This window comes from Artibeus jamaicensis, unplaced genomic scaffold, assembly GCF_021234435.1.
Source record: "Artibeus jamaicensis isolate MK-2021 breed Jamaican fruit bat unplaced genomic scaffold, CSHL_Jam_final contig_1157, whole genome shotgun sequence".
NCBI lineage: Eukaryota > Metazoa > Chordata > Mammalia > Chiroptera > Phyllostomidae > Artibeus > Artibeus jamaicensis.
In genome coordinates this window covers 2,236,171-2,261,024 of record NW_026521226.1, presented here as the reverse complement: position 1 = coordinate 2,261,024, position 24,854 = coordinate 2,236,171, and the positions used below count along the sequence as shown (strand labels likewise).

General features: G+C 37.0%; 1 protein-coding gene across 1 annotated transcript in view; it reads left to right on the top strand.

Annotated features, from left to right (window-relative positions):
- Positions 1-1,331: 1,331 nt before the first annotated feature.
- Positions 1,332-24,854, top strand: part of TAFA1 (TAFA chemokine like family member 1) — a 552,663-nt gene continuing 529,140 nt past the window's right edge. The window contains exons 1-2 of the mRNA XM_037130762.2: positions 1,332-1,392; positions 3,299-3,419. Of these exons, the coding sequence (XP_036986657.1) occupies positions 3,308-3,419 (112 nt within the window). The 5' untranslated portion in view covers positions 1,332-1,392; positions 3,299-3,307. The remainder of the gene's footprint in view (positions 1,393-3,298; positions 3,420-24,854) is intronic.

Genomic DNA, 24,854 nt, shown 5'->3' with positions numbered 1-24,854 from the left:
TGATGGCAGCAACCTGAAACGCAGACCTGTGCTTCTTTTCCTGAGATACGGTACCCTGAATTAGGGCAGGGGGGAAAGGAAGTGCTGTGGGTGTCTGTGGTTATCCTAAAGTACTTTGATATTTTTGTGGGTACATCGGGTCACTGCTTTAAGTCTGTATAGCTTTGAATAAACCTTTCCTCTCCTTTTCACAAGTCTCTGGCATTGAGAGGTGTTTTTCTAATTGGAGGCGGACAGATAAGCCCAGTAGGTATTAGTATATCATCCTTGGGAGGAGCCCATGTTGTTCTGTAGCAATTTTTGGCATCCCTAGGTGGGCCAAATATTGCCCCCTTGGACTCCTGTTCTGTAACAAAACCATAGTACTAGAAAAAAATATTGAAGTTCTGAGTGTTTCCTCTCCCTATCCCAGCATGTTACTTGAGGAAGAGGAAAAATTTTAAAGATCCTTTTAGCATATTTCTTTGTCAAAACCCAGTTTCAATGCTAAAAATGACATTTCTATTTATTTAAAAATGTTTTTTAAAAAAACCTCAGGTTTTTATTGGGCTTATGCATATAAACATGTATATTGTATTTCAGATATAGCTATTCCCAGATTTAGCTGCCAAAACAATTGAGAGACCTAAATTTATATAAACCTAACAACATTTTTGGTTAACTTATTGGTTATAAGAACATTAAGAGGTTAAAAATGGCTCATATTTCACTTTCCCATTTACTGTTAGAAGTCTAATGCCCATTAACACTAACAATATTTTGCAGGACGTTTTTTCTTCTGTTTCTCCTTCCCTCTTTACTCTTTTGGCATATGAGTATTATCAGGCTGCTTGAGTTCTGGAAGAGTTAGTGGGCAGGTACTACAATTCACTGTAGCTGTAATAAGGGTAATGTCACTTTAAGACATGTGATACTTTACGGAGAAGGAAGGGATGTATTGAAACAGACTACTGCTACTTACAGCACCGTATAGCAGCCCAGCTCCTACATTTTGCTGCCTTACGCTGCCCTGAATGCACTGGAGAGGGGATGGTCCATCATTAACTCTAAACTGATTCTCATCAGGAAACTGCACATTATCTCATCATCACTTCAAAGGTCTCGTCAGGCAGAGGCAATGCCAGGGGATGATTTAAAGGTGAAAATGACAAGGTTTCCACCCCTCAAACCTTGGCTCCTTTTTTGACAATACAGTCTGAATGAACCCAATGTCTCTTTTATTGTGGAAATAGCATCGGAAGAGGAAAACATATTTTTTAATCCTGATAAAGAAGATTATTGGGAAGCTCTCTTTTAAAAAATCTTGAATTGTGTCACAGATGGATTTTAGAAAGTGTTAGAGCTATCCAATGAACACTAATAGAGTACTCTGCTCTTGGCTGGATTTTTCAGGTAAGAAGCCTTTTTTAAGGATTTAAGATACAGAAAGCAGATTGGTAACCTATTCAGTCATCTGTAGAGAACTATGTAAGGCTGGATGCATTATTTGGGGGGAAACACTTAGTAACATAGATACAACCTCTTGGTAAGAGAGAGAGCAATGGGAGCAATATGCAGGAACCTTGGAAGTAATGCTGAGAATTAAAAAAAGTTAAATGAAAAAAAAGTGAAATCCTGCAAAGGTCAAGTCACAGGGATCTTTTTGAGTGCTAAGATCACATGGGTGATAAAATAAGCAAAAGAAAGCAGTTACTGAAAACCGTTAAGTTTTGATTGTGGTATGTTTTTTTCAAGTTTAGATTAACTCCTAATGCATTTTAACTGAAATTCATAAGCAATCAGTGCATGCCACAGTCACCTCTCTTTTGTCTTTCTGTAATTTTCAAGGTATTTTGAAAGGCCCCAAAATGCAATCATTCAGGATTCACAGGAGGGGAGTTGCTATTTATCTACTAAACAGAATGCACCTATGCTACATTGATAGTCCTGAAGACAATGAAGCTAAATCTGTTGTACACAAAAGTAAACAGTATGCAGCGAAACTAATTATAAAGTGAATGGTCCATGTGAATCACACTGGGGCATGAAAAGTACCATGCTGTTGAAAATAATGTTTCCTACTTTGCACTTAATTATGGTTGTCACCATTTGTTTGTTATGGTCCTAAAACCCTCAAAGACAACTTCTCTCTCCTAAAACCCATAAGTTATCTTGCATCATGCCTGTTTGCACACACACACACATATAAATATATTTTTGCTTTCTGAACATTACAGTTTTTGAAAGAGTACCATTTCTATGAATAAAGAAACCACAATGGGAGGTCACTAGCATATTTTAAGTGTATAGCTGAAATAATTCGAGTGCATTTGACAGTGGAAAAAAAAAGAGACAACCTTGGTTCCACTGCTCTTCCTGTCTAAGAGAAAAGCATATAGTTTACTGGATTCTTGTATAGAAAATGCTTCCATATCACTGGCTGAGTAAGGGTGATGTTTCAAGTTGATCAATTTGGCGATATGAAATGCAGCATAAGGTGCTGTTTGAGAAATTGGACAATATATAGTGCAGCTGAGCCTTTGTAGCTCTAAGATCCTTACAGTTGCAGATAAGACTGTCAAAGTTTCAGTGCCTGTGAAAAGGTGTATGTTCATCCATAAATATATATACCACCTGCATATGCATATTCATCAGCACTATACAACAAATGCCACAATGGGCTCTTAGGAGGCAAAGCAATATTGTAAATTATGGCTTGCTCTACGACAGAACCATAAATTTTGCATTTGAAACTCATTCTGGCTGAAGACAATTCCTTCTGATTTTAAGCCCAGCCAGAAAGACTGATTCTATCAGGAGATTACAACATGCCTCTGAGAAATGATTACTTAGTTTAGAAGATAGCATAGTGATTAAAAATTCATGACTGTAGAATTAAAAAAAAAAGAATCCACTCTTTCTTTTCAGGCTTATGTCAGACTTGCAATGAAGTCAGAATGAACAGAGTAAGTAGCTTTTCATGCCTGGAATAACTATAACTTAAAGATTATTGCTTAAAACAGGATGTTTAGTTAGGATACTATGTTTTAAACTGCCTAAATGATAGACTAACTTTTCTTATTTTGGCAGTCCTTGGAGTTTGCTTCTGCAACAAACTCCAAGGGTTTTCAAAAACGAAATCGTCGTCTTCTGGAGAGTGTTTTCCTCAACCCCACTTCATGACATGACCTCTGCTGGGTCACTGTTTCTATTAGCAAAGGGACATGATGTCTGAGATCCCCTTTCTGTCATCAAGTAGAACTGACTGAGCTTAGGCTTGAAGCTGGGGCTAATCTTTCCTGTCTAATGTTCTCTTTAGAGAATAGCAATGGTCTCTGCGATGTCCTGGGTCCTGTATTTGTGGATAAGTGCTTGTGCAATGCTGCTCTGCCATGGAGCCCTTCAGCATACTTTTCAGCAACACCACCTGCACAGACCAGGTAAGCCGGGCTGGTTCCACTGCAGCCTCCAGTCTCACCACTCTCTCCTTAACAGATGGTTGACTGCAAGTGACAGAAAGTGCTATAGTCTGGGCAGCTTGCCTCTGAATTCCAAGATATATTGTTGGCTGGACGCTTTGGGGAAAAAAGGGTTACTAAAATGACTTGGGTTTTCTCTAAGAGTCTCTCTCCCCATACACAACTAAAATGTAAGAGTTGTTTGTTTTTGGATGTTTTGGCCAAAAGTGAAATATTCTGTAAAAGGTGGGATAATATTCAAGACTTAAGGATTTTTTAAGGAAGCAAAATATGATCTTTGCAACTGGTAAAATAATGTGTGTGTATTCATGCGATGCATTTTTATCTAGTTAATATCTATAATCTCAGGGTGTATGTGGCTAAGGATTTTGTAGAAATGTTAGTGCCAAAATTGAATTTGGAGGTAATTTGTCAATGAAAAAGAAATCAAAAAGCAACTTACTATTTCTTGTATGGTATTAATTTGTCTTCTTTCTTTTCTCCCTTTCTTCACTTTCTGTTCTTCCAGTTATGTTCCGTGGCTTTGCTCTCACCAGTTTCAGGGATAAGTTCTCTTTACTCTGATATATATATATATATATATATATATATATATTTTCCCTCCCTATATTGAATTTTGCGTTCTGGAAGCATTTTGCTTTCTTGTTCTTTCTGTTCAAAGTATATACTTCTTTGCCATTTCATGGCCTCGCTCTTAACTCTGGATTTTTCTCTCCTCTTTTGCCTCACCAGTCCACCAGTTCGCTTGTTACCAACGCAGGTTCTCGGAAAGATTTCATTCCATTTTCTGTTTAGCTTTATCATTTGCATCTATTTACTCCATCCTCCAGTTTCGCCCCGCCATACCCCCCCCGCCCCGCCCTCGCCAGGTCTGAGCTCTGGGGACCAGTTGCTCACCCAAGCTCCCGATTCTCTGTGCTCAAGTGCTCCCAGCCTTCCACCCCCTCTCCAAATCCCTTCCTGGCTTCCTCGCTTCCGCCAGGCTTCCTCGGGTTGCTTACGCTGTCCGGAGTACAAGCCTCTGCCTTTCCCAAGCTCTGCAGCTGGCCCAGGCACCCTAGGTTCGTCCACAGTCCTCCAGCAACACCTGCTGGAGCGCTGCCTGCAGCCTCCCAGGGATCTGCTTTGAGGCTCCGCAGGATAAAAAGAGGGCGGGTGCAGGCCGGGGGAACTCCCGCCTGCCGGCCGGGTGCTGGAGCCGAGTCATAGTGGGATGAGTGTTGGGGGAGGCCCGAGACTGGGCTGAAGCCAGAGGCTGCCTCTGGGCCCCAGCCAGCCTCACTCCTCATGCCCTAGATCGGGGAGGGAAGGCGAGTGGGCGCTGGTGCCCCTGCAGGTGGGCCTGGAAAGCGCTCTGTTGCTGGGTGCGCTGGCAATTCTGGCCTGTGTCTCCTGAGCTCGGAGTGGACACCTCCAGGGGTCTAGGCTTTAGTGCTAAGGTGGGAGGAACAGCAAACTTGGGTCTGGAAACTCCCATGTTACCTCCCACCAGTCAATCACCAATCTGTTCCTGCAAAAATGTCTTTGACTCGTTACAGAGCCACGCAAATAACGCGGGCAATCTGCATTCATTGTAATTCTTAACAATAAGAGGACGTAACAAAAACTATAGTGTTTTAGATATGCTCAAGTCAATTCCCATTGTTTGGCTTGATCCTTTAGGTGTAATCTCTCCCAAACACCCCCCACCCCCAACCTGTCTCCTTTTGCCTTGGAAACTGAAGTTCTGAAGGTGTCCGTGATTTGTGTGAGACTACACAGTGAATAACTGCCATTGGAAGTCAGGTCAGTCTGATTTCACCTCTACAGCCTACTTCCCAAAGAGGATATACCTTACGGTCTCTCAGTGCAGAGAATAATTGTGCCAAGTAGCCTTTCCAAGGAATTGGGAGTCTCTTGGCATAACTTGTGAAAACTTTTATGTCAATAAGTGAACTCATTTGAAGTGCAAACGTGTTCTGAAAGGTGGTCCCCGCAGAACTGGTGAGCAGCGCCAAGTGATGATGGCAAAGCTCAGGACTGGCCATCATCTCTGTCAGGTAACATTAGTAACAGACCTTAGGCAAGTCGCTTTTCTACTCTGAGCTCAATTTCCCCTTCAGGGATGTTGTAGAGTAAAAATGGATTAATGTTGAAAGTGCTTTGTAAACTGTAAAGCTCTTCATAAATATCAGAATTATTGACATCAGCTCACTTAACAGAGTAAAAACAGACATTAGCTGTGCAGCTAATAGTCCATCCACATAAGACAAAAACTTTGTTTTTACTCTTGCTGTTTTTTAACTGTATGATGCCTGGCTAGAATATATCATCAAATCCAATGGTGTCTTATTTTATACTCTGTGCATGAAAAACAGTATAGTTTGCAATGAGCTTTCACATAAATTATCTCTATTAATCAGTCAATATATTAGTTTTTTGGTGAGAGGTTATGGCTATTCTACTTGTAATAAGTAAACTCATGTCTTTATGGGGCTTATAATCAAAATTTTATAACTCGAAACTCAGAAACATATCATTAGGTTCTGACTGAAATTAAACTCAGAATTTGTTTTCTTTCCTTAGAAATTGCTTATTATTACCAGTGCATCTTGTTATGTCAATCTGTACTTCCAATACCCCATGAAATTAGCACCAAAACCAGTTTCAACCCCAAGTATTTATACATTTGGGACGTATTTAAGATTCATTGATAAAATGAAGAAAATATAACTACTCCTTTCTAGATACAGAAAAGTTAAAGTGATATGAAACTGATAGTCTAATTCATGTAATATGCTTATTCAACTTCTTGGGTTTTCAAGAATAGCTGGAAAGATTAAAGTAATAGATCTTGGATATAGTAATATTCTAGATTACTTCAGTCAGAAATACAATATTCTTTAATGCAGTTTTCTATTTTGATTTTAAGAGTAAATCTGTGCTTTTTTTTTTTGGATGAGAGATGGGATGTTTCCCTTTTGTGGGTCTTCAATATTCAGGGGACACTAATGAAATGTGTATGAAAACAAGAGAGAAACCAGGGCCAGTTCTCTGTGACAATCCACCTCTAAATGAGCAAATAAATAAATAATAGCTAGCTAAATGAGCAAAAGGGAAAAATAATCTCATTTTCTCAAATAAGTTAAAACAAGTGACATGATGAGGAAAAATGAGACACTAGCAGACCCCGAGCTTCACCACATTTGCCTAAGCTTGAAAAATCGCCTCTTTCACAGACCAGGAGCAAGCAGACACCATGTGCATGCCAAGTACCCAGAAAATGTGAAGATGACAAATCTTTCACTCAGAGTCCTGATGGAGGGGGAGTGAAGGCTTTCCAGCTGCCTCCTCACCTTCTTAGGAGTGGCTGGCCCCTATCACAGCCTCTTACAGGCAGCTTCGCCATCCTTTGTACAATGAGATTGATGATGCTATGATCCCAGGCAGCCAATTTCAGTCTCTCCAGAAATAATCCACTACACTGAAACAATGCTCCCCTCGATCAGATTGTGCTGCACATGGATGGCACCAGTCAGCCAGGGTCCTTCAGAAGAAATGGTTAGAGGTTTGGGCCAATTCCTGCTGTCAAAACACAAAATCAGGACAATGGTTTTGTGAGGCCATGAATCTATGGATCTGTCTTCTCAATGCGTGGGTTTGTACACAGACAGAATGAGAATATATTAACTAGAAAGCCGACTGGTTTTAATGTATTCCCTGCAGTCCCTAAGTACTTCCTATTCTTCATATTTACAGTATTAGTAATACACAATTTATTTCCAGTTGCTCAGTGCTTAAGAAAGATTAAAACAGTCAATCAAATGAAAGTGAATTTTAAAATTACACAAATGAGTAAAATGTGCTATAGATTAACAGATTTGTAATTTCAGTAATTTAATATTTGGCTAAATCAAGTTTTCATTTTGGGAATAATGCAAGAAATTACTATAACAACTTTAAGAACACTCGTGCTATTTTAAATATACAGTATAGCATAAGGAGAGCACTTCATTTAAAAAGAGACTAAACAATGAAAACTCAAAAGTGGTTCTCCATTGTTCAAGTAGTTAAAATAGCTTTGATTTCTTATAATCACCAGTTGTTGGATAACAGATAAAAATAGATAAATGGTTTGCCAAATAGAACTTTCTAATTTAGCATCAGTTTTTGCCCCTTATGAATATATGAATCATGACAGCAATTTAAATGGTTACTTAATTTCAAGTGTGAGGGTATAAGAGGATATGTTTGAGGGGTTGTCCTTGAAACTTAATAAAATATGAATAATTTTGAAATACTTTAATGAGAAAAGATCATTGAGAGTCTGTAGTAATTTAAAATTATATAGATAAATTGCATGAGACAAGAAGTTATAAGTGCCTAATGAATCATTTATTCTGCAGTCACTGCTTTTTTATTGACAAGGATGTAGGGAAATGATATATAAAAAGATTATTTTGAATAAAATCATCTGTGTAACTTACACTTGGCCTGATTTAAAACTACATTAAGCAAACTACATATTTAGAGGTATTCGTTTATGACTTAATCACTACATACTGAACATTACCATTCATTATAAAGTATATTTTTAATTAAAATATTGAGAAACATTCTTGTATGCTTTATTTTTACCTTATTGTTCCATATTACTGTATTGAAAGCTGCTGAAGGCCCATGCATTAGAATACCAAGATACAATACAGTAAAGAATTGTTTTATAATCGTAATATAAAAGAAGTAGTGCCCTGGCTCGCGTGGCTCAGTTGACTGGAGAATTGTCCCATAACTGAGAAGTGGCAAGTTAGATCCCCAGTTCAAGAACATACAATTCCCCATTAGGGTATATGGAAGGCAACCAGCATTTTTTTCTCTTTCCCTTCCTCTGTTTCTAAAACCAAATAAAAAAAAATGTGCTCAGGTGAGGAGAAGGAAGGAAGGGAGGGAGGGTGGGAAGGGAAAAAAGATGGAAGGAAGGAAGGAAGGAAAGCAGGAAGGAAGGAAGGGGAAGAGAGGAAGAAAAGAAGGAAGGAAGGGAGGGAGGAGGAAGGAAGGGAGGGAGAAAAGAAAAGAAAATACTGAGAACAGTGGATGTTACATATTGGCTTTTTAAGAATTTGTACTAGTATTAGGTTGCTAAGTGTAGTGAATTGGTATAAAGATTAGAACAGATAGGTTGTTATCTGGTGTAAACTGATGCCAGTGATAATCCATTGATGATCTGATTGATAATATTGACCTCATCCCAGAATCAGATTGCAACTATGCACATGTGTGCATTTGTGTGCGAAAATATCTGTATGCACCTGTGTGTAAAAATGCCCATGATCTACTGCTGAGTGAAGACAATAAAAAACAGAATACTCAACTTCAAAACAATTTTGAAGAAAAAAAACATTTGCACATATATAAAAATATCAGAAAAAATATTAACATTCTTTATACAGTGTGAGTTCAACATAGTAGAGGACTCAACTAATTTAGAGTTTTTTCTATAATTCTTTATTTTTATATTTGTTTTCAGTATGAGACTATATTGCTTCTTAATAAAAAACTTAAAATATTACCTACAGAGAGCTTTCTGGTAAAATTAGAAATATATCAAACATTATTTATTGTTTAAGGAGCGACAATGAAGTATAGGTAGGAAAATATCATGAAGCCCTTTTCTTTCTAAGAGCTTTCAGTATTCAATATTTAATTAACGGTTTAGCATTTCCCAATTCACATAGTCCCCCTCAAGACAATGTTTGGTAAGAAGCTGTTGGGGTAACACTTACTGCATGGTATGGTCTCTTCTTAGAGATGTGCATTGCACGTTGAGTATATGGAAGTTCTGGAAAGATTTGCAGATAGGACCCTGATTGTATTTAACTTCAATTTCCAAACATTTTTTAAAATTTGGTCAACATCGACAGTACCTATTCATATTACACGTGTGTTGAGAAATGCAGGCCAAGGTGATTCCTGAATCTTGTGCTATTCATCTTTTTATCTCTCATTTCTGATGAGGAACTTGACATATAATAGTCACTCAGGAAATGTGTGTGAAATAATTAAGGAAAGAAGGGATGGCTGTTCTGGTAAAATTTTAAACTCTGTTAGCATCTGCGTGTGAGTGTGTGTGTGTTTAGATGGATGCATATGAATCTGCTTGTGTGTTTACAATTAGGAGATGCCTCAAATGAAGAGTGATGTAAACATTAAGTCATCAGTATAACTTTTATGTATCTGTGCAATATCTTTGAGTACATAATTTGACTTTATTCAATATTTTCCAGCTACTTCATTAATCAAAATAATACAAAGAATATACTTATAAATGTAGTAAAAAAATAAATCCCAGTGGTCCTCAGTCACAGCATGATTTTTTTCCTAGAGATTTAAAGTATTATAGGTTTGGCCTTGGGGGAATGAAAAGAAAATTCACTTAGCAAATAGAAAAAGGCCTTTTGCTTTCAAATCTTTTGATATTAAAAAATTCATTTTATCTTTGTAGCAGCAAGAAAACAACACTAGACAGGCATTTTTTATTTCTTTAGGGTAAAGAGGAGATGATTCATTTTTGTAACAATTTATGTAAACTATTTGAATTCTCAAAAGATAATGTCCTTAAAGCACTTAAGCACTTTCTTGGCCCACTATATTTTCCACCTCCTATGTCTTTATGCAATAAAGTTGCAGAGAAAGAAAAAAGAAGTGATATTATCACAGTGACTTTCTCTCAGAAGATGGATAGATATGCTGAGGCATCTGCTGATTTGTGAAACAGATTCTTCATCCATGTAAGGAAGGGGACAAACTAATACTTAACAAGTGTAGAAGGGAGAAAGACCTCCTATGTGTTTTGCTCCTGGCTATGCTTGTACCCAAAGCCATTGTTCTGCTGGTGCAATGACCTGTATTCATCTTTATTACACCTCCTTGGACCTCCTCTTCTAGGCATGCTTCATTTTACTCAAGATTAAATCCAAGCTAAGAATAATACATCCATGAGATTTTTCTGATATCCATTTGTGCAGGTGAAGAATGGGCTGACAGTCATATGCTCTGAAGTGAAGACAATATTAGGGTCCAGATGTAGATGAGCCACCATACAGTGGGGGGAAAAGCACTTCAAAGCTCTTGAAATTGACAGCACACCTTGGGTTAGGATCAGCAGGCCAGTGGGTCCTTTATACTGCTGAATAAATATTGTGTAAGTTCAATAAATGTTTTCTGATTAACTAGCAAGAATTTTATATCCTTTAATAATGACAATACTGGCAGGCCAGCAGCACATGAAGCCTTTTTTTTAAGTCTAATGTTGATGAAGAGAGAGCATCAGAGTAAAGAGTAGATGCTGGAGTTTTCAGGATCTCACCTGGGGAGTAGGTTGCAACGCTCCAGATGAGAGGATTAGAAGAAATCAATGATTTCTACATCATGCCTTGCAGCTTTAAGTAGGTGAGCCATGCCTTCCACAAAAAGAAAGGTATATTCTGCAAAATAATGAAGTTTTAAGCTGACCAAGGAACTGATTCATTGATTTATCCATTTGATAGAGCAATATTTGTATATTTAAAAAATCACCTTTGTATATTTAAAAAAGTCTTTTGCTAAAACTATTTAAATCTTTTTGGATGATTTCATTGATGAACAACCAAATACCTTCAAAGACATGGCAGTTAACAAAAGTGATTCAATCAGCCTGAGGACCAGAGGTTACAGAATACTGTACTGTGTCAACTAAAAGCATGTGCACATGTCCAGGGCACAAGACATACTTAGCTACAGCTGAGAAAGGCTCAATGTAATGAGAACATTCAATGTTTTAATGCAAGTGGGCAATTTAAAATTTTATATGTAATTCCCTTATCTTTTAAATAAAGGACTGATCTTTTAAAGGTGGGCCAAACAAAACTGTTTGTAACCTCAGAAACTATTATTTTTAGCTCCAACATGTTATGATTCCTAACAAATTTATCAAATCCTTTCATGCAGTCAGAGTGGAGAGAGGTGAAGGCACTGGGGCTCAAAGAGGAATTCCTACGCATATATGTCTTGGCCCGCTTTAAAATTATGCCCAAGGTTTTGTCCTAGCCTGGGATATACCCAACATGCTAAAACACTGGGTTTCTGAAACTTTTGTATGATACTGCATGGTATCACTGGAGGGGTCATAAACAGGGAGCATTTATATAATGAAGCCAATGGCATAAACTGAGGTCACATTTGAATATTAGATAGAAAATCACTTAATTGTTCTGTAGATTAAGGCTTTGGAAAAATATTAATTTGCAAATGTAATAAAACAGGGAAGCTGCAGCCATTATAATGATGCCTATATAAAACCCTAAACTTAACACTTCATTAAAATTCTCAACATCAAGTCTCAAGTCCAGTAGTAGGCTGCAAATTAATTTTAAAACACAAGAATTTTATTGGTCATTGTTCCTTTGAGCAAGCAATTTAAGACTCTATTTGTATTCATTTTATATGTGAAAGTACAGTCTATTTATTAGTATACCAAGTCATGATTCTATCAGAAATGTCATGTAACTAAGGTGAACTGAGATTTCTTTATTTTTATTGTTTTTATTTAAACAATACAGTTTTCTGACTTTTCCCCCCACCCAACACTCACAACCTCCCTCCCATTTCCACCCACCCCCATTATTGTCCATGGGTCCTTATAATTGTTCCTGCAAACCCTTCACCCTTTTCCCCTGAAATTCCCTCCCATCTCTCCTCTGGTCACTGTCAGCCTGTTCTCAATTTCAGTGTCTTTGGTTATATTTTACTAGTTTGTTTGTTCTGTTGATGAGGTTCGTGTTAAAAGTGAGATCCCATGGTATCTGTCTTTCACTGTCTGGCTTATTATCAATTAGCAAAATGCTTTCCAGTTACATCCATGCTGTTGCAAAGGATAGGAGTTCCTTTCTTTTTGTGGCATAGAATTCCATTGTGTAAATGTACCATAGTTTTTTGATGTACCATAGTTTACTGATGGACACCTAGGTTGCTTCCAACACTTGGGTATTGTAAATTGTGCTGCTCTGAACATTAGGGTGGATAGGTTCTCTTGGATTGGTGTTTCAGTATTCTTAGGATATAATCGTAACAGTGGAATCAACAGGTCAAAAGTCAGTTCCATCTTTAGTTTTCTGAGGAAATTCCATAGTGTTTTCCATAGTGGTTGTACCAGGCTGCAAATCCACCAACAGTGCATTAGGGTCACCTTTTCTCCACACCCTCTCCAACACTTGTGGTTTGTTGCTTTGTTTATGATGGCCATTTTGACCAATGTGAGGTGGTATCTCATTATGGTTTTAATTTGCATCTCTGATAGCTAGCTATACTGAGCATCTTTTCATATGTCTCTGGACCCTCTGTATGTCCTTTTTGGAGAAGTGTCTGTTCAAGTGCTTTGCCCATTTTTTAATTTGGTTGCTTGACTTCCTGGAATGGAGTTGTGTGAGTTCTTTATATATTTTGGATATCAAACCCTTGTCTAAGGTATCATTGGAATATATGTTTTCTCATACGGTTGGTTCTCTTTTTATTTTAGTATGGTTTTCTTTAGCTGTGCAGAAGCTTTTTATTTTGATGAGATCCCATTTGTTTATTCTTTCCTTTATGTCCCTTGCTCTAGGGGGACATATCAGTAAAAACATTGCTGTGTGAAATATCTGAGATTTTCCTGACTATGTTCTCTTCTAGGACTTTAATGGTATCATGGCTTATATTTAAGTCTTTTATCCACCTTGAATTTATTTTGGTGTATGGTGTAAATTGGTGCTTGTTTCATTTTGTTGTCTCACTGTCTGATTTTTTTAATGTGCTCTACAATTTTTCATTTTTACTGTTCCACATAGGCTAGGATACTGTTGGCTTTTTGTTCTGTTCCTCAGAAGACTGGCTACATGTTTCATCCATGCACAGGGGGAAGTGAACTCTGTTCCCACCTATTTCACCACCATCTTTCTCTCTTAACTGAGCTTTCTTAATTCATTGTTTTGCTAGGAAACATTGCATAGTGCATGCCTGCAAATGATTAGATTTCATGCAATTTGGAGAAGGATAATTTGTTACCAGTGTATCATGAGTGTTGTTTTAGTTAGTGATTTTCATTTGCTGTTGTCCTTACTTTTAAATTATAAATTAGTGTAGATTAAGTTTCATCATTATCAATTTATTTTTGTGGGCTATTTTGTTAACCCTGTAGTCTGTAATAATGCATATTTATGTATTTTGAATTGAATATTTGGGGTAGATTAGACTCAAGACCTTCCTGAATTGTGTCAGAAATTATTCATGTCCTTATTGTAAAATGTGTATATGGTGACACATTGATTACCTACTTACTGCCTACGAATCTATGTGGTATTACTCTCAAAGTAAGTAATATTTTGGTTTTTATATCCATAGGGCAGCATTTTATAAAATATGAGCATGTTAGTAGGCTTGTATTATACAAAAATAATTAGTGATTCACAAATATATCCCCTGAGTATTATTACCTAAGTATTTTTCTACTGGAAAATTGAAACAGGTAGAAATTTCATATTTCACTTTCTCAATATGCTGTAGTAAGGAAGGTTTGAGCACCAGTATTTTTTGAAGAAATTGTAACTATGAGAGACAAAACCATCATAGAATTCTGAATTTTAAAATAGATGACATAGCAAAATAATAAAAAATAAAGCCATTAAAAATAAAATGGTAAGCTATAAAACAGGAGAATATGTTCATTGGAAGTCTCCCAGATGATGTCTTACTAAGTTCAATTGTCTTTGTAGGTACTTTTATCTCTTTATCTGATGAAATGCAAAATGGCATGTACCAGACATGTGTTTGAGATACTAGGTCACTGGGTGAACATTTGTGTGATAACATTTTTGACAGCGTCTCCCAGGATTGTTTAGAAGTAAAAGCAGATTTATGGTATATATGCTGCCAATCTGCTGCCCTCTCTCTGTCACAGGCTCCATAATCAATCACAGTGATTGCTCCCTCAGAGTCTAGATGTGATTTCAGAGTCTTTCTCAGTTCTTCTCCAGGCACCATCTATTAATTGATTAACACTGGCAAGCAGTGGAGAGTCTCTGACCATCCTTGATGTCACTTAATTGAATGACTTTCTCCAGCATCCCTCTCCTATCCAAAAAATGCATGCTATAAAACACTTCATTAAAAAATAAGAAAATGAACCAAATTGCAGTTAAATATAAGTTTAAATAGTAACACACACCTAGTAATTACTGTTTGAGATAGTGCAGTTTTAGACAATTCTGTTGGCTTCTGTGAGTCACAATTCTTTCTCTTCATTACTTTCAGAATTTTTTTTATTCCTTTTCTCACTCTTCTCTAATTCTGTGTTTAAGATGCAGAGCTGCTTGTGATATGAGCTCTCACCAAACAAAGTGCCCTGTGATTTTAAATCATGAAGCAATTCATTATGAGCAGAGAAGTTGGGGGAAATCCTTATGAGGGGGTAATTTTGAGTTGGGCTTTGGATGTTTGGCAGAGAATGAACTAATAGCAAAGGGTCAAGGGTTGTCTGTTTCACTAAAAGGAACAGACAAGTAAAGACTTAGTGGCAGTTAAAGGAAATAAGGGTATAAGGTGTGGGGTGGGGTGGGGTGGCAGATCTGGATTGCTGTAGGTCCTAACCTAGTTAGAGAAACTTTGTATTCCACTTAAAGAGAATATAAAAATATTTATTCGTTATTGTTTTTCAATCTAATGTGCACACATGACCACAGGTAAGATGGAAGGGAAGAGACCCACTACCTACAATAAGAGTTTCAATGGAAAGCAAGTCAGTTAATTAACATAAATGCAGCATGGGTACTTTAGCCAGTCTCAGAATCCCTTGAGGACTTCCACACTGCTTCCCTGACCAAATCCCCAGCTCTGAGTAGGGGCAGCCCAGCAGTTTGGTAGTTCTTTACACAGTGTCTGGAGCACATCATTAGTACCAAATAAACACTTGCTGAGTGAATTAAAGAATGAATGATCCCAAGTTGTTAATGTTTAGTTGAATCCTCACAATAACCTTATGAAGTGGAATGTTTTCTCATTTTACTGATAAAGAATATCTTAAAGAAAAGTTAATTGACCTTTTTGAAATCATGGAGTTTGGGAGGGCAAGTTGATAGTTTCCCCACCTCTGAATAATGGTTCAGTTTACTGAATCTGTGCTGTGCATAGGCCCCAATACATGCTGTTCCTTGAGATGTTTGATCTATACCACAACCCTACTCAGTCTGTATTGTGACTCCATTGTACAAAACACTGCAAAATGTGGACAATAATAAAAAAGCTGAGAAAAAAGCTGAGACTGTGCACCAACTCTCAGTTGAGTGCTCCTCCTGTCACACCTCGGTACTGATTTTAGGAATATCAGCCAGCTAGTCTTGGTCACTTAAACTCACAAAACACATCTCTGTGTTGAAGGACATAGTTTGGCATTCAGAGGACACTGTGTCTTAGCCATTTAGCTTAGCCATATCACACAAGAATTCTGAGTACTGTGGCAGAGTAATGCTTTAATTTTACTTTTGTTGTGTCAACAGTTCTGGCTAGAAGCATGCTTTCTTATTGGATTGATAGCACCTCATTTTCAAGAATTTTTTTATAGGCTGTTGTCTCCTAACATACTTTTTCAGAGTTTGGAGGTCCTGTTTGTGCTCCAGGCAGGGAAGCAACAGCATAGGATAAATCTACATTTATTAGACTCAGTCTTAGTGTAGATATTCTGGTTTAGTTAAAATGAAGTTATAAATCATTTACACTGGAGGAAAATTCTCTGTAACTGCAGTTTACTTTTTGATAAGTTTTTTTTGGCATCTATCATATCGAGACTTTATAAATTATATAGAATATTGTAAAGTGGGCTGACCTTTCTGGTAAGTGGTTTGATCATTTGCAATAGTGTCTTTTTGCGAAAATATGAATTTGCTGTCTTTCAAATAAAACTTTCTAGACCCATAGTCCAATAACATGTTAGGTAGAAATTGCTTATGCAATCAGACCTGAAGTCTCCCTTTGAAATTTCTCTTATCATCAAAATAAACCTCTTTCTCTCCTCTGAAATTTCCACATGGCCAATAATGGCAGATTCCTGACTCATAGTTCAGTCTTTCCATGATTATGCCATTCCAGTCACTGCTAATCAATTATGGCATTCTTTATATTTTAGTGGTTTAATCTCTGAGTCTTTCCAAGCAGTGTTTCAGTCACTTAGCTGTTAAAGGAGGAGGAATTATTTAAAAAACAATAATGACAACTACCCTCAAAACTGTTACTATGCAGCACCTACTACATCGCCTATGGTACACACTGTGTACATTGGAATTACCCGTTTAATTTTGAGATGAAACATAATGCTCATTCTTGATCTAGGGTGTGCTCATAAGTAACTGTTTTTCTCTCTCAGTATGGACCATGAAAATGATTTAAATGATTAAACAGGCTGATACATATAAACTACTTAGAATGATTCTTAGAACAGTGTAAGTACACATCATGTGTGTAGCATCTACGTATATCATTGAGAACTGACGCATGCACCAGCCTGTGGTGCCTGTAGACAAATTCACATGGACTACTGAGTCCTGTGGAGGAAAAAGGATGGCATGGCTACTCCCTCAAGCGGGGAGCTCCTCAGAATGGCCTGGCCACTGTCTCAAGGGGAGAGCATGCTGACCCTTGCCTAGATAGGCTTTTATTGGGTTTAGTTTGTATAGGACTACAGGTACAGCTCATTAATCATTATCAGGCAGTTAAGGATCGAAGAGTAGATAGCATACAAAGAAATACCAGGGCCTATTCTGAGTCAGGGTCTATTAGCTAAAGGGCTACAAGACTTTGGGAAACACACTCATTTCCTGCTTGGACCTTTATCATTTAATTGAGAGCATTGTTAGCAAAGCAGCTTTCATAGGAGTTTATGTATTCTTTCTTAGGTCTGATCACCCAGGGAGCCCACCCTTTCCAGCACAGGACTGTGCCACCCTGTCTTTGTTTCAGGCTTAGTCAGGCAGAGGAGGCAGATAGCCAAGGAATTCTTGGAGACTTCTGAACTCAGGGGAGTCGGACTTTGTCAAAGCTGAGGGGCAAGGGTCCATCACCTCCTTTCTCCATAGCCCCTCAAGTCCTTCACTGGGGCCTCCATGTGATCATGCCTGTCTTAGGCCTTTCCCCCTTGGGGAATCTTACCTGTTATTGCCTAACTGATCAAGCATTGGGGGCCAGTTATGAAAAAAGGAGCAGAAGCAGTGTTCCTTACAGGGATATAAGCTTTATCTCCTTAGTGGCTTATGGTCTGAAGATCACTCACTCAGCCTTAGTCAAGTGGGGGTTACAGTTCCTGAAACCAGGTAGGGCTGCTCCCAACAGGAAATTGCTTAAAGAGTTGACCAACTTGTAAGATTTTACATGACCTCAACCTTTTTCTCACCATTGACTCTTGGCCAAATAGTTGTAAGAGTAGGAGCAGGTTGTTGAACTAGGAAAACCATGAGTTCATATCCCAGCACTATTTCATCACACTATTAGCTATAAGTGTGGGCAATTCAGTGTCACTTTTCCTGCCTTACCCATAAAATGGGGATTCCTGTTCATAAATCCTTATCTTACAGGCTTAAGTGAGAAATAGAAATATCTGTTCTACATCTGCCATCTAGTAGGTGTCTAGTACATGGCATCTTGTTATATTGTGTTATAAATATATGAATGTCAAAGTAAAGATGGCATACATTAGAAAGATTGCTTGTTAGTAACATATCCACCCATAATATTTTACTGTATAAAAAAGATTCACATAGAAATTTTACAACTTGGGCTTATTTACTCACTTTATCAACACATCTGAGTTTTCTGATAATTTTCCATGTACTCAACACCTGCAAGAAAAAGGGATTTTTAGGGCTAATCTCTACCCTGAAATCCATAATAGTTCACCTTGAGTGCTAAGTCAGTACGAATGGGTCAATACTTACAGTGTCCTTTCTTCTAACAGCATGTTGTATATATAATTACTGAAGAAGATGTTCTAATGAATATGTTTGGTCGAGTCCGTATGATTTCAAATAATAGGAAAGTTTGGTTAATTAATTTAAATATCTGGCCAATACCTCATGAATGGGAAATAGTCCCAATATCACCATTAGTCCAAAAAGTTAGCATTGGTGCTTTGTGATTCTCAAAATCGATTATAAGTCTATTATAACTCTATTAAAAGAGCTACTAGTCAAATGAAGTCTTACATCACTTATCAGTACTTCCATAGGTGTTTTTTTCTTTTCATGAACTATGTTGTTATAATAACCCATTAACTCTTTTTTAAAAATTTTATTTAGTTATTTTTCAAGTACAGTTTTTTGTCTATTTTTCCCATCCCAGCCTCCCCCGCCCCTTGCTCCCCACCCCCCTCCCATTTCCACCCCCCCTTAGTTCTCGTCCCTGTGTCCTACCTATTGGTTCCTCCAAATCCCTCCCCCTTTTTCCCCTTAACTTCCCTTCCTTCTCCCCTCTGGTCACTATCCCCTTGTTCTCTATTTCAGTGTCTTTGTTTTTTGTTCCATTAACTCTTTATAATAGGATGCAACTACTAAAGGAAGATACCTAGGTATATACTGATAATCATATTAGTACCTAAATGTCTGCAGGTTTCATCCTAGTATACCATTTTTTGTGTACTCTTAGGTATATCCCATATTTTCTCATCTGAATACAATATGATTCCTTGGTGTATCAAGGGTTGCTTAAGCATCATGCTGTCCACTATTTTGAGCCTCAGCAAAAAAAAAAAAGTGTCAATGTTTCTTATGCTTTATGTCTCTAGGTAATTTATGTTAACGAGAGAATAGCTTATATAGATAGATTAAAGATATTAGAGATAACAATAAATTTGCATAGTGTTTCAGAGTCTCTTAAGAACCACACCCAATAGGCTAGAGCTCTCTACTGAAGAGGTCAAAGTCTTCCAGAAGCCTTGCCAAATTACTCAATAAAACTTTATTATCTCTTTTTAACTGTCCTCATTAATGTATTTCAAAAATGCTGTTAAATATTTCTGGCTAGCAGAAAATTAGAGTAATTTTACAACAGTGTAAAGAATTTACTATAATCTTTTCATGAGTCTATTTATATTCAGTTTGACATTAATAGTTGGCAAACAAACCAGAGTTACTTGTATTTAATTAAATTGTTAAAATTAAGGTTAGTTAATTATTACTGTAAGCAGAAGTCTCCATTGATGTATGTGTTTGTATGAATAAGATCTGGTGTAAAGTTCTTTCTTCTGAACATGGTATCATTTATCAACAGAAAACAATATGAAAATGCTAATTCCAGAAAGTTGTCATTATATTAGAACTGTTGGAGGTGGAAGCTTCAGATAGTATTTATAATCTTACATCCAGTGTTAGGTAAATACAGTGGGATTCCTGCCAAAGCAGACATCCCTGTTTTTATACTATGTCTCATGAAGAGCTCCAATCCTCTTTCCTTCATTGGAGGGGTTGTTTGGAGAGGAAATAAGATCTGGGTCAAAGTTTCCATTAAAATATATATATATTTCAAATGAGACCTGAGGAAATAGAAAGTGCTAAACCAAAATTAAGGGGTGGATTTGGGGCAGCGAAGAATTCTAGATGTTATGAAAGCCTGGAAGCAGACAGGAAGATACATTATAAAAATCTGAAGAAGATCAGAAGGTCAGGAAAAAGGCAGACATTTGATATTGCTTAATGAATGTACATAAAAAAATATTTTCAAGATAGCAGTAATTAATGAGTGAAAATTGACGCTGGAAGAAAAAATTAATTTAACTCTTCCTCCTCCTCAATTGTGTCTAAGATTATATATATATGTGTGTGTGTGTGTATACATATATATACACATATATATAATATTATATACCATATTTTTGGATCATAAGATGCACCTAGGTTTTAGAGGAGAAAAATCAGAAAAAAAATTTTTGAAGCAAAAAATGTGGTAAAATATTTAATAACATAAATATGTAATATTTCACCAATGTAAATGTAAACAGAACTCAACAGCAGCATTAACAACTATTATTCCGCCCAAATTTGGGGGTGTGTGTCTTATAGTCCAAAAATGCAGCAGTGTTTTATTAAGTACCACTATGTCCTGGCACTGTGTTAAGAATTCTATATTATTTCATTAATTTTTACCCTTGCCACTCACTGTCAGGTAGCTTCAGAAAGTTTAAATAACTTGCCCAAAATTCACAGTTAAAAAAGGTAAAACCAGATTTTGAACTTGGGTAATTTGGTTCCAGATCCCATGTTCTCGATGACTGTAATACTGAACTTCTTTGCCCCTGCTACTGTCATTAGTTTTAGTTGTGAGGGACAGTATTAAGATGGAAATAAGTGTACTTCAGAATAGGTTATGTCAGTCATTTCAACTGGTGCACTGCAAGAATTTTTAAGACATGCAATACCTGACTACTTAGGGGCACTAAACTCTTTTCCTTAGATTGTCAAGTAAAAAATATGACAACAGTCAACATAATGATAGCTGCCCAGTATGAATGAATCAAAATTATACCTATTTTTTTATCAGATTAGCAAAAAATATATTTTCTGGTGTACCACAGAATTTTAGTAATTAGTTTATGTGTGCCATTAGATGAGAAAGGTTGAAAATAGCTGGATTAGCTGATGCTATGGCAACCAATCTACATCAAATCTGAATGGCTTACGGCAATAAAATTTATTTCTTGATCATGTGCTGTGCACTGAAGTTGAGTGGAGAATGTGCTACATGTTATCTTTAATCCACAACTAGAAACAGCATCTATTAGAAATAGTACTATTCATTGTGACTGGAAAAAAGGGGAGTTTGAAGGTATGCGGGAGGAAAAATTAATTTCCTCTTACCCTACTAAGTACTACTGCCTGAACTAATAATCACATGAAGATGAGAAAAAATAGTAGGAGAAATTGACCAAATGCATTACATATTTACCTAAGGGGGTTTCCTAAGAATATGGGACCCAGGGACAGATCAGGCCATTAAATCTTATATGCCACCGTGCAGTAAGGATAAATAGGGGGTAGCTATCTGGGACTTCAAAGGGCAGGAAAGCAATTCAAATGAAGATGGAAAAGCAAATGTTTAAACTTAAATGTTTTCTTGGCCATCTTTAACAGAGATGACTCTAATCAAAGGGCCTTGCTACATCCCTATCACACACTAGTTCAGAGTGTATAGTGCTTTGTGATGATAGCTCCCTTCCTGGAGCTGATCGTCTATCTAATGTTTTGAAGCAGTTAAAGGGAAGTTTAGAAGTTTTTCATGAGTCTTTTGTTTCTTCAAAGTAATAAGCTTAAAATAATCAATATCTTAAAAAGGCATATTTTGGGGTGGCAAATTCTGCTATGCTTCTGTCCCACCTTTGAAACTTCAAATAAAAAGTTTCACAGTCCAAACTCTAAGTTTGTAGACTGCTCCATGTTTCATTGAACCAATTACTCATTTCCAAGAATAGGTCAGTTGCATCAAACAATTGTGTCTCATTTTAGGAGGTCATGATGCAGGTGGGCTCCCCAAATAGGCCTATATTGTGTAAGCAAGCATTCAGGTATTTAATAAAAGGCATTTCTTATTATAGAAATAAAAGAAAAATTGGAGCAAGTTATAAACTGGTATCTGAGTCCTGAGATCTACCAACAGAGACTTCTGGATGTCAGGCTTGAAGACATTTTTGCAGTTTGAAATGTCTCTGATAATGCCAGTGGGTATTCAGGCAAATGTATGAGTACCTTAACATAGCATCAGACATGGATTGTCTAAGCCTGAGATATTATGACAATTTCTCTGAAATTTATATCAAGTCTTGCTGCAGTTTGCAGGGCTTCAGGAAAAGGGCAGTGTTAGTTTTCAATGATTCCAAGTCAAAACTAGGAGAAAATTAGAAATGTTGGCTTTAGAAATTTGTAAGCAGCCATGACCAGGTAGCTCAGTTGGTTCAAGAGTCACCCTGATTTTCCAAGGTTGTGGGTTCAATCCCTTGTCAGAGCACATAAAATAATCAACCAATAAATGCATAAACGGGTGGGACAACAAATCAATGTTTCTTTCTCTCTCTAAAAAATCAATTTAAAAAATTCAAGCAAATATTTGATAAAACTAGAGAAATCTAGTTCAGTTTATAGCTAACAACAACAAAAAAACTCAAGGAAGTTAATAAAACTAGAATTTATTATCCATAATTATATATTATAGTTTCTATTGAAATGTATTTTTTCTCTCTAAAAGCATCTTCTATTTTACCAAAGAAAGACAAATTTAGACTCATTTATTTGCAAAATAAGTCTAGTTTTAATAATCCTGTCCTGGTATTTGTATAAGTACAATAAGAATAGCAATTGATCATATAGGTTCTTTTAAATCTGTTATCTATCAGACTTTGCCTGTGGCGCCTTTAATTATTTATTTTTAAATTTAATTGTTGTTTAAGTACAGTTGTCTCCATTTTACTCATCCAACTCCTCCCCACCTCAGCCATCCCTGCTTCCCACCCTTGATTCTACCCCACTTTGGTTTTGGCCATGCATCCTTTACAGATGTTCCTGAAAACCCTTCCTCCCCCTGCTCACCCCTGTCCATTATCCTCTCCTATATCCCTTCTGGTTACTGTCAGTTTTTTCCCAATTTCAATGTCTTTGGTCATATTTTGCTTGCTTGTTTGTTTTCTTGTTTAGATTCCAGTTAAAAGTGAGATCATATGGTATTTGTCTTTCACCACCTGACTTATTTCACCTAGCATAATGCTCTCCAGATTGATCCATGCTATTGCAAAGTACCTTCTTTCTTTCTGCTGAATAATATTCCATTGTGTAAATGTACTGTAATTTTTTGATCTATTCATGGGCACTTAGGTTGCTTCCAGCACTTGGCTATTGTAATTGTGCAGCTATGAACACTGAGGTGCAGAGGTTCTTTTGCATTGGTGTTTCGGGACTCTTAGGGTGTAATTCCAGCAGCGGAATTGCCAGGTCAAAAGGCAGTTCCATTTTTAGTTTTGTAAGGTAATTCCTTACAGTTTTCCACAGTGGCTGCACCAGTCAGCATTCCCACCAACAGCGCACTAGGGTTCCCTTTTCTCTACATTCCCTCCAACACTTGTTTATTGATTTGTTTATGATGGCCATTCTCACCACTGTGAAGTACTATCTCACTGTGGTTTTAATTTGCATCTATCTGATTGCTAGAGATGCCCAGTGTCTTTTCATATATCTTTGGGCCCCCTTTATGTCCTCCTTGGAGAATCATCTGTTCAAATCCTTTGCTCAGTTTTTAATTGGGTTATTTGTCTTCCTGGAATGGACTCCTGTGAGTTCTTCATATATTTGGGGGATCAAACTTTTTTCGAGTTATCATGGGCAAGTATGCTTTCCCATACAGTTGCTTCTTTTTTCATCTTAATGCTGTTTTCCTTCACCATGCAGGCAGTTTTTACTTTGATGAGATCCCATTTCTTTATACTTTCCTTTATATCTCTGGTTGTAGGAGACACCATATCTGTGAAAATATTGCTGTGTGAAATATCTGAGATTTTCTTGCCTATGTTCTCCTCTAGGACTTCTATTGTGTCACAACTTATATTTAAGTCTCCTATCAACCTTGAATTTATTTTGGTGTATGGTGTAAGTTGGTGCTCGAGTTTCATTTTTTTTGCATGTAGCTGTCCCGATCTCCCAACACCATTTGCTGAAGAATCTATCTTTATTTTTGTTGCTGCCCCCTTTGTCAAATATTAATTGACCATAGAGAGTTGGGTTTATTTCTGGGCTCTTTATTCTGTTCCATTGGTCCATGTGTCTATTCTTATGCCAGTACCAGGCTGTCTTGATTACCATGGCCTTGTAATACAGTTTGATAGCAGGTATTGTGATCCCTCCTACTACGTTCTTTTTTCTCAAAATTGCTGTGGCTATTGGGGGTCATTTGTGGTTTCATATAAATTTTTGAAATTTGTTTTTTATCTACAAAATATATCATTGGTACTTTAATAAGGATTTCATTGAATTGATAAATTGCTTTGGGTAGTATGGACATTTTGATGATGTTAATTCTTCCAATCCATGAACATGGTATATGTTTCTATTTGTTTTGTGTCTTTCTTTCTTTCTTTTTTCAGTCTTGTGTAGTTTTCTGAGTACAGTTCTTTTACCTCCTTGGTTAGGTTCATTCCTAGGTACTTTATTTTTCTTGTTGCTATTGCAGATGGGTTTTTTTCCCTGATCTCTGTTTCAGATATTTCATTGTTGGTGTACAAAAATTTCTTTGATTTTTAAATGTTGACTTTTTATCCTGCTGTTTTGCCAAATTCATTTATTAGGTTGAACAGTTTTTTGGCAGCCTACTGTTACTGGTCTACTCAGGCCA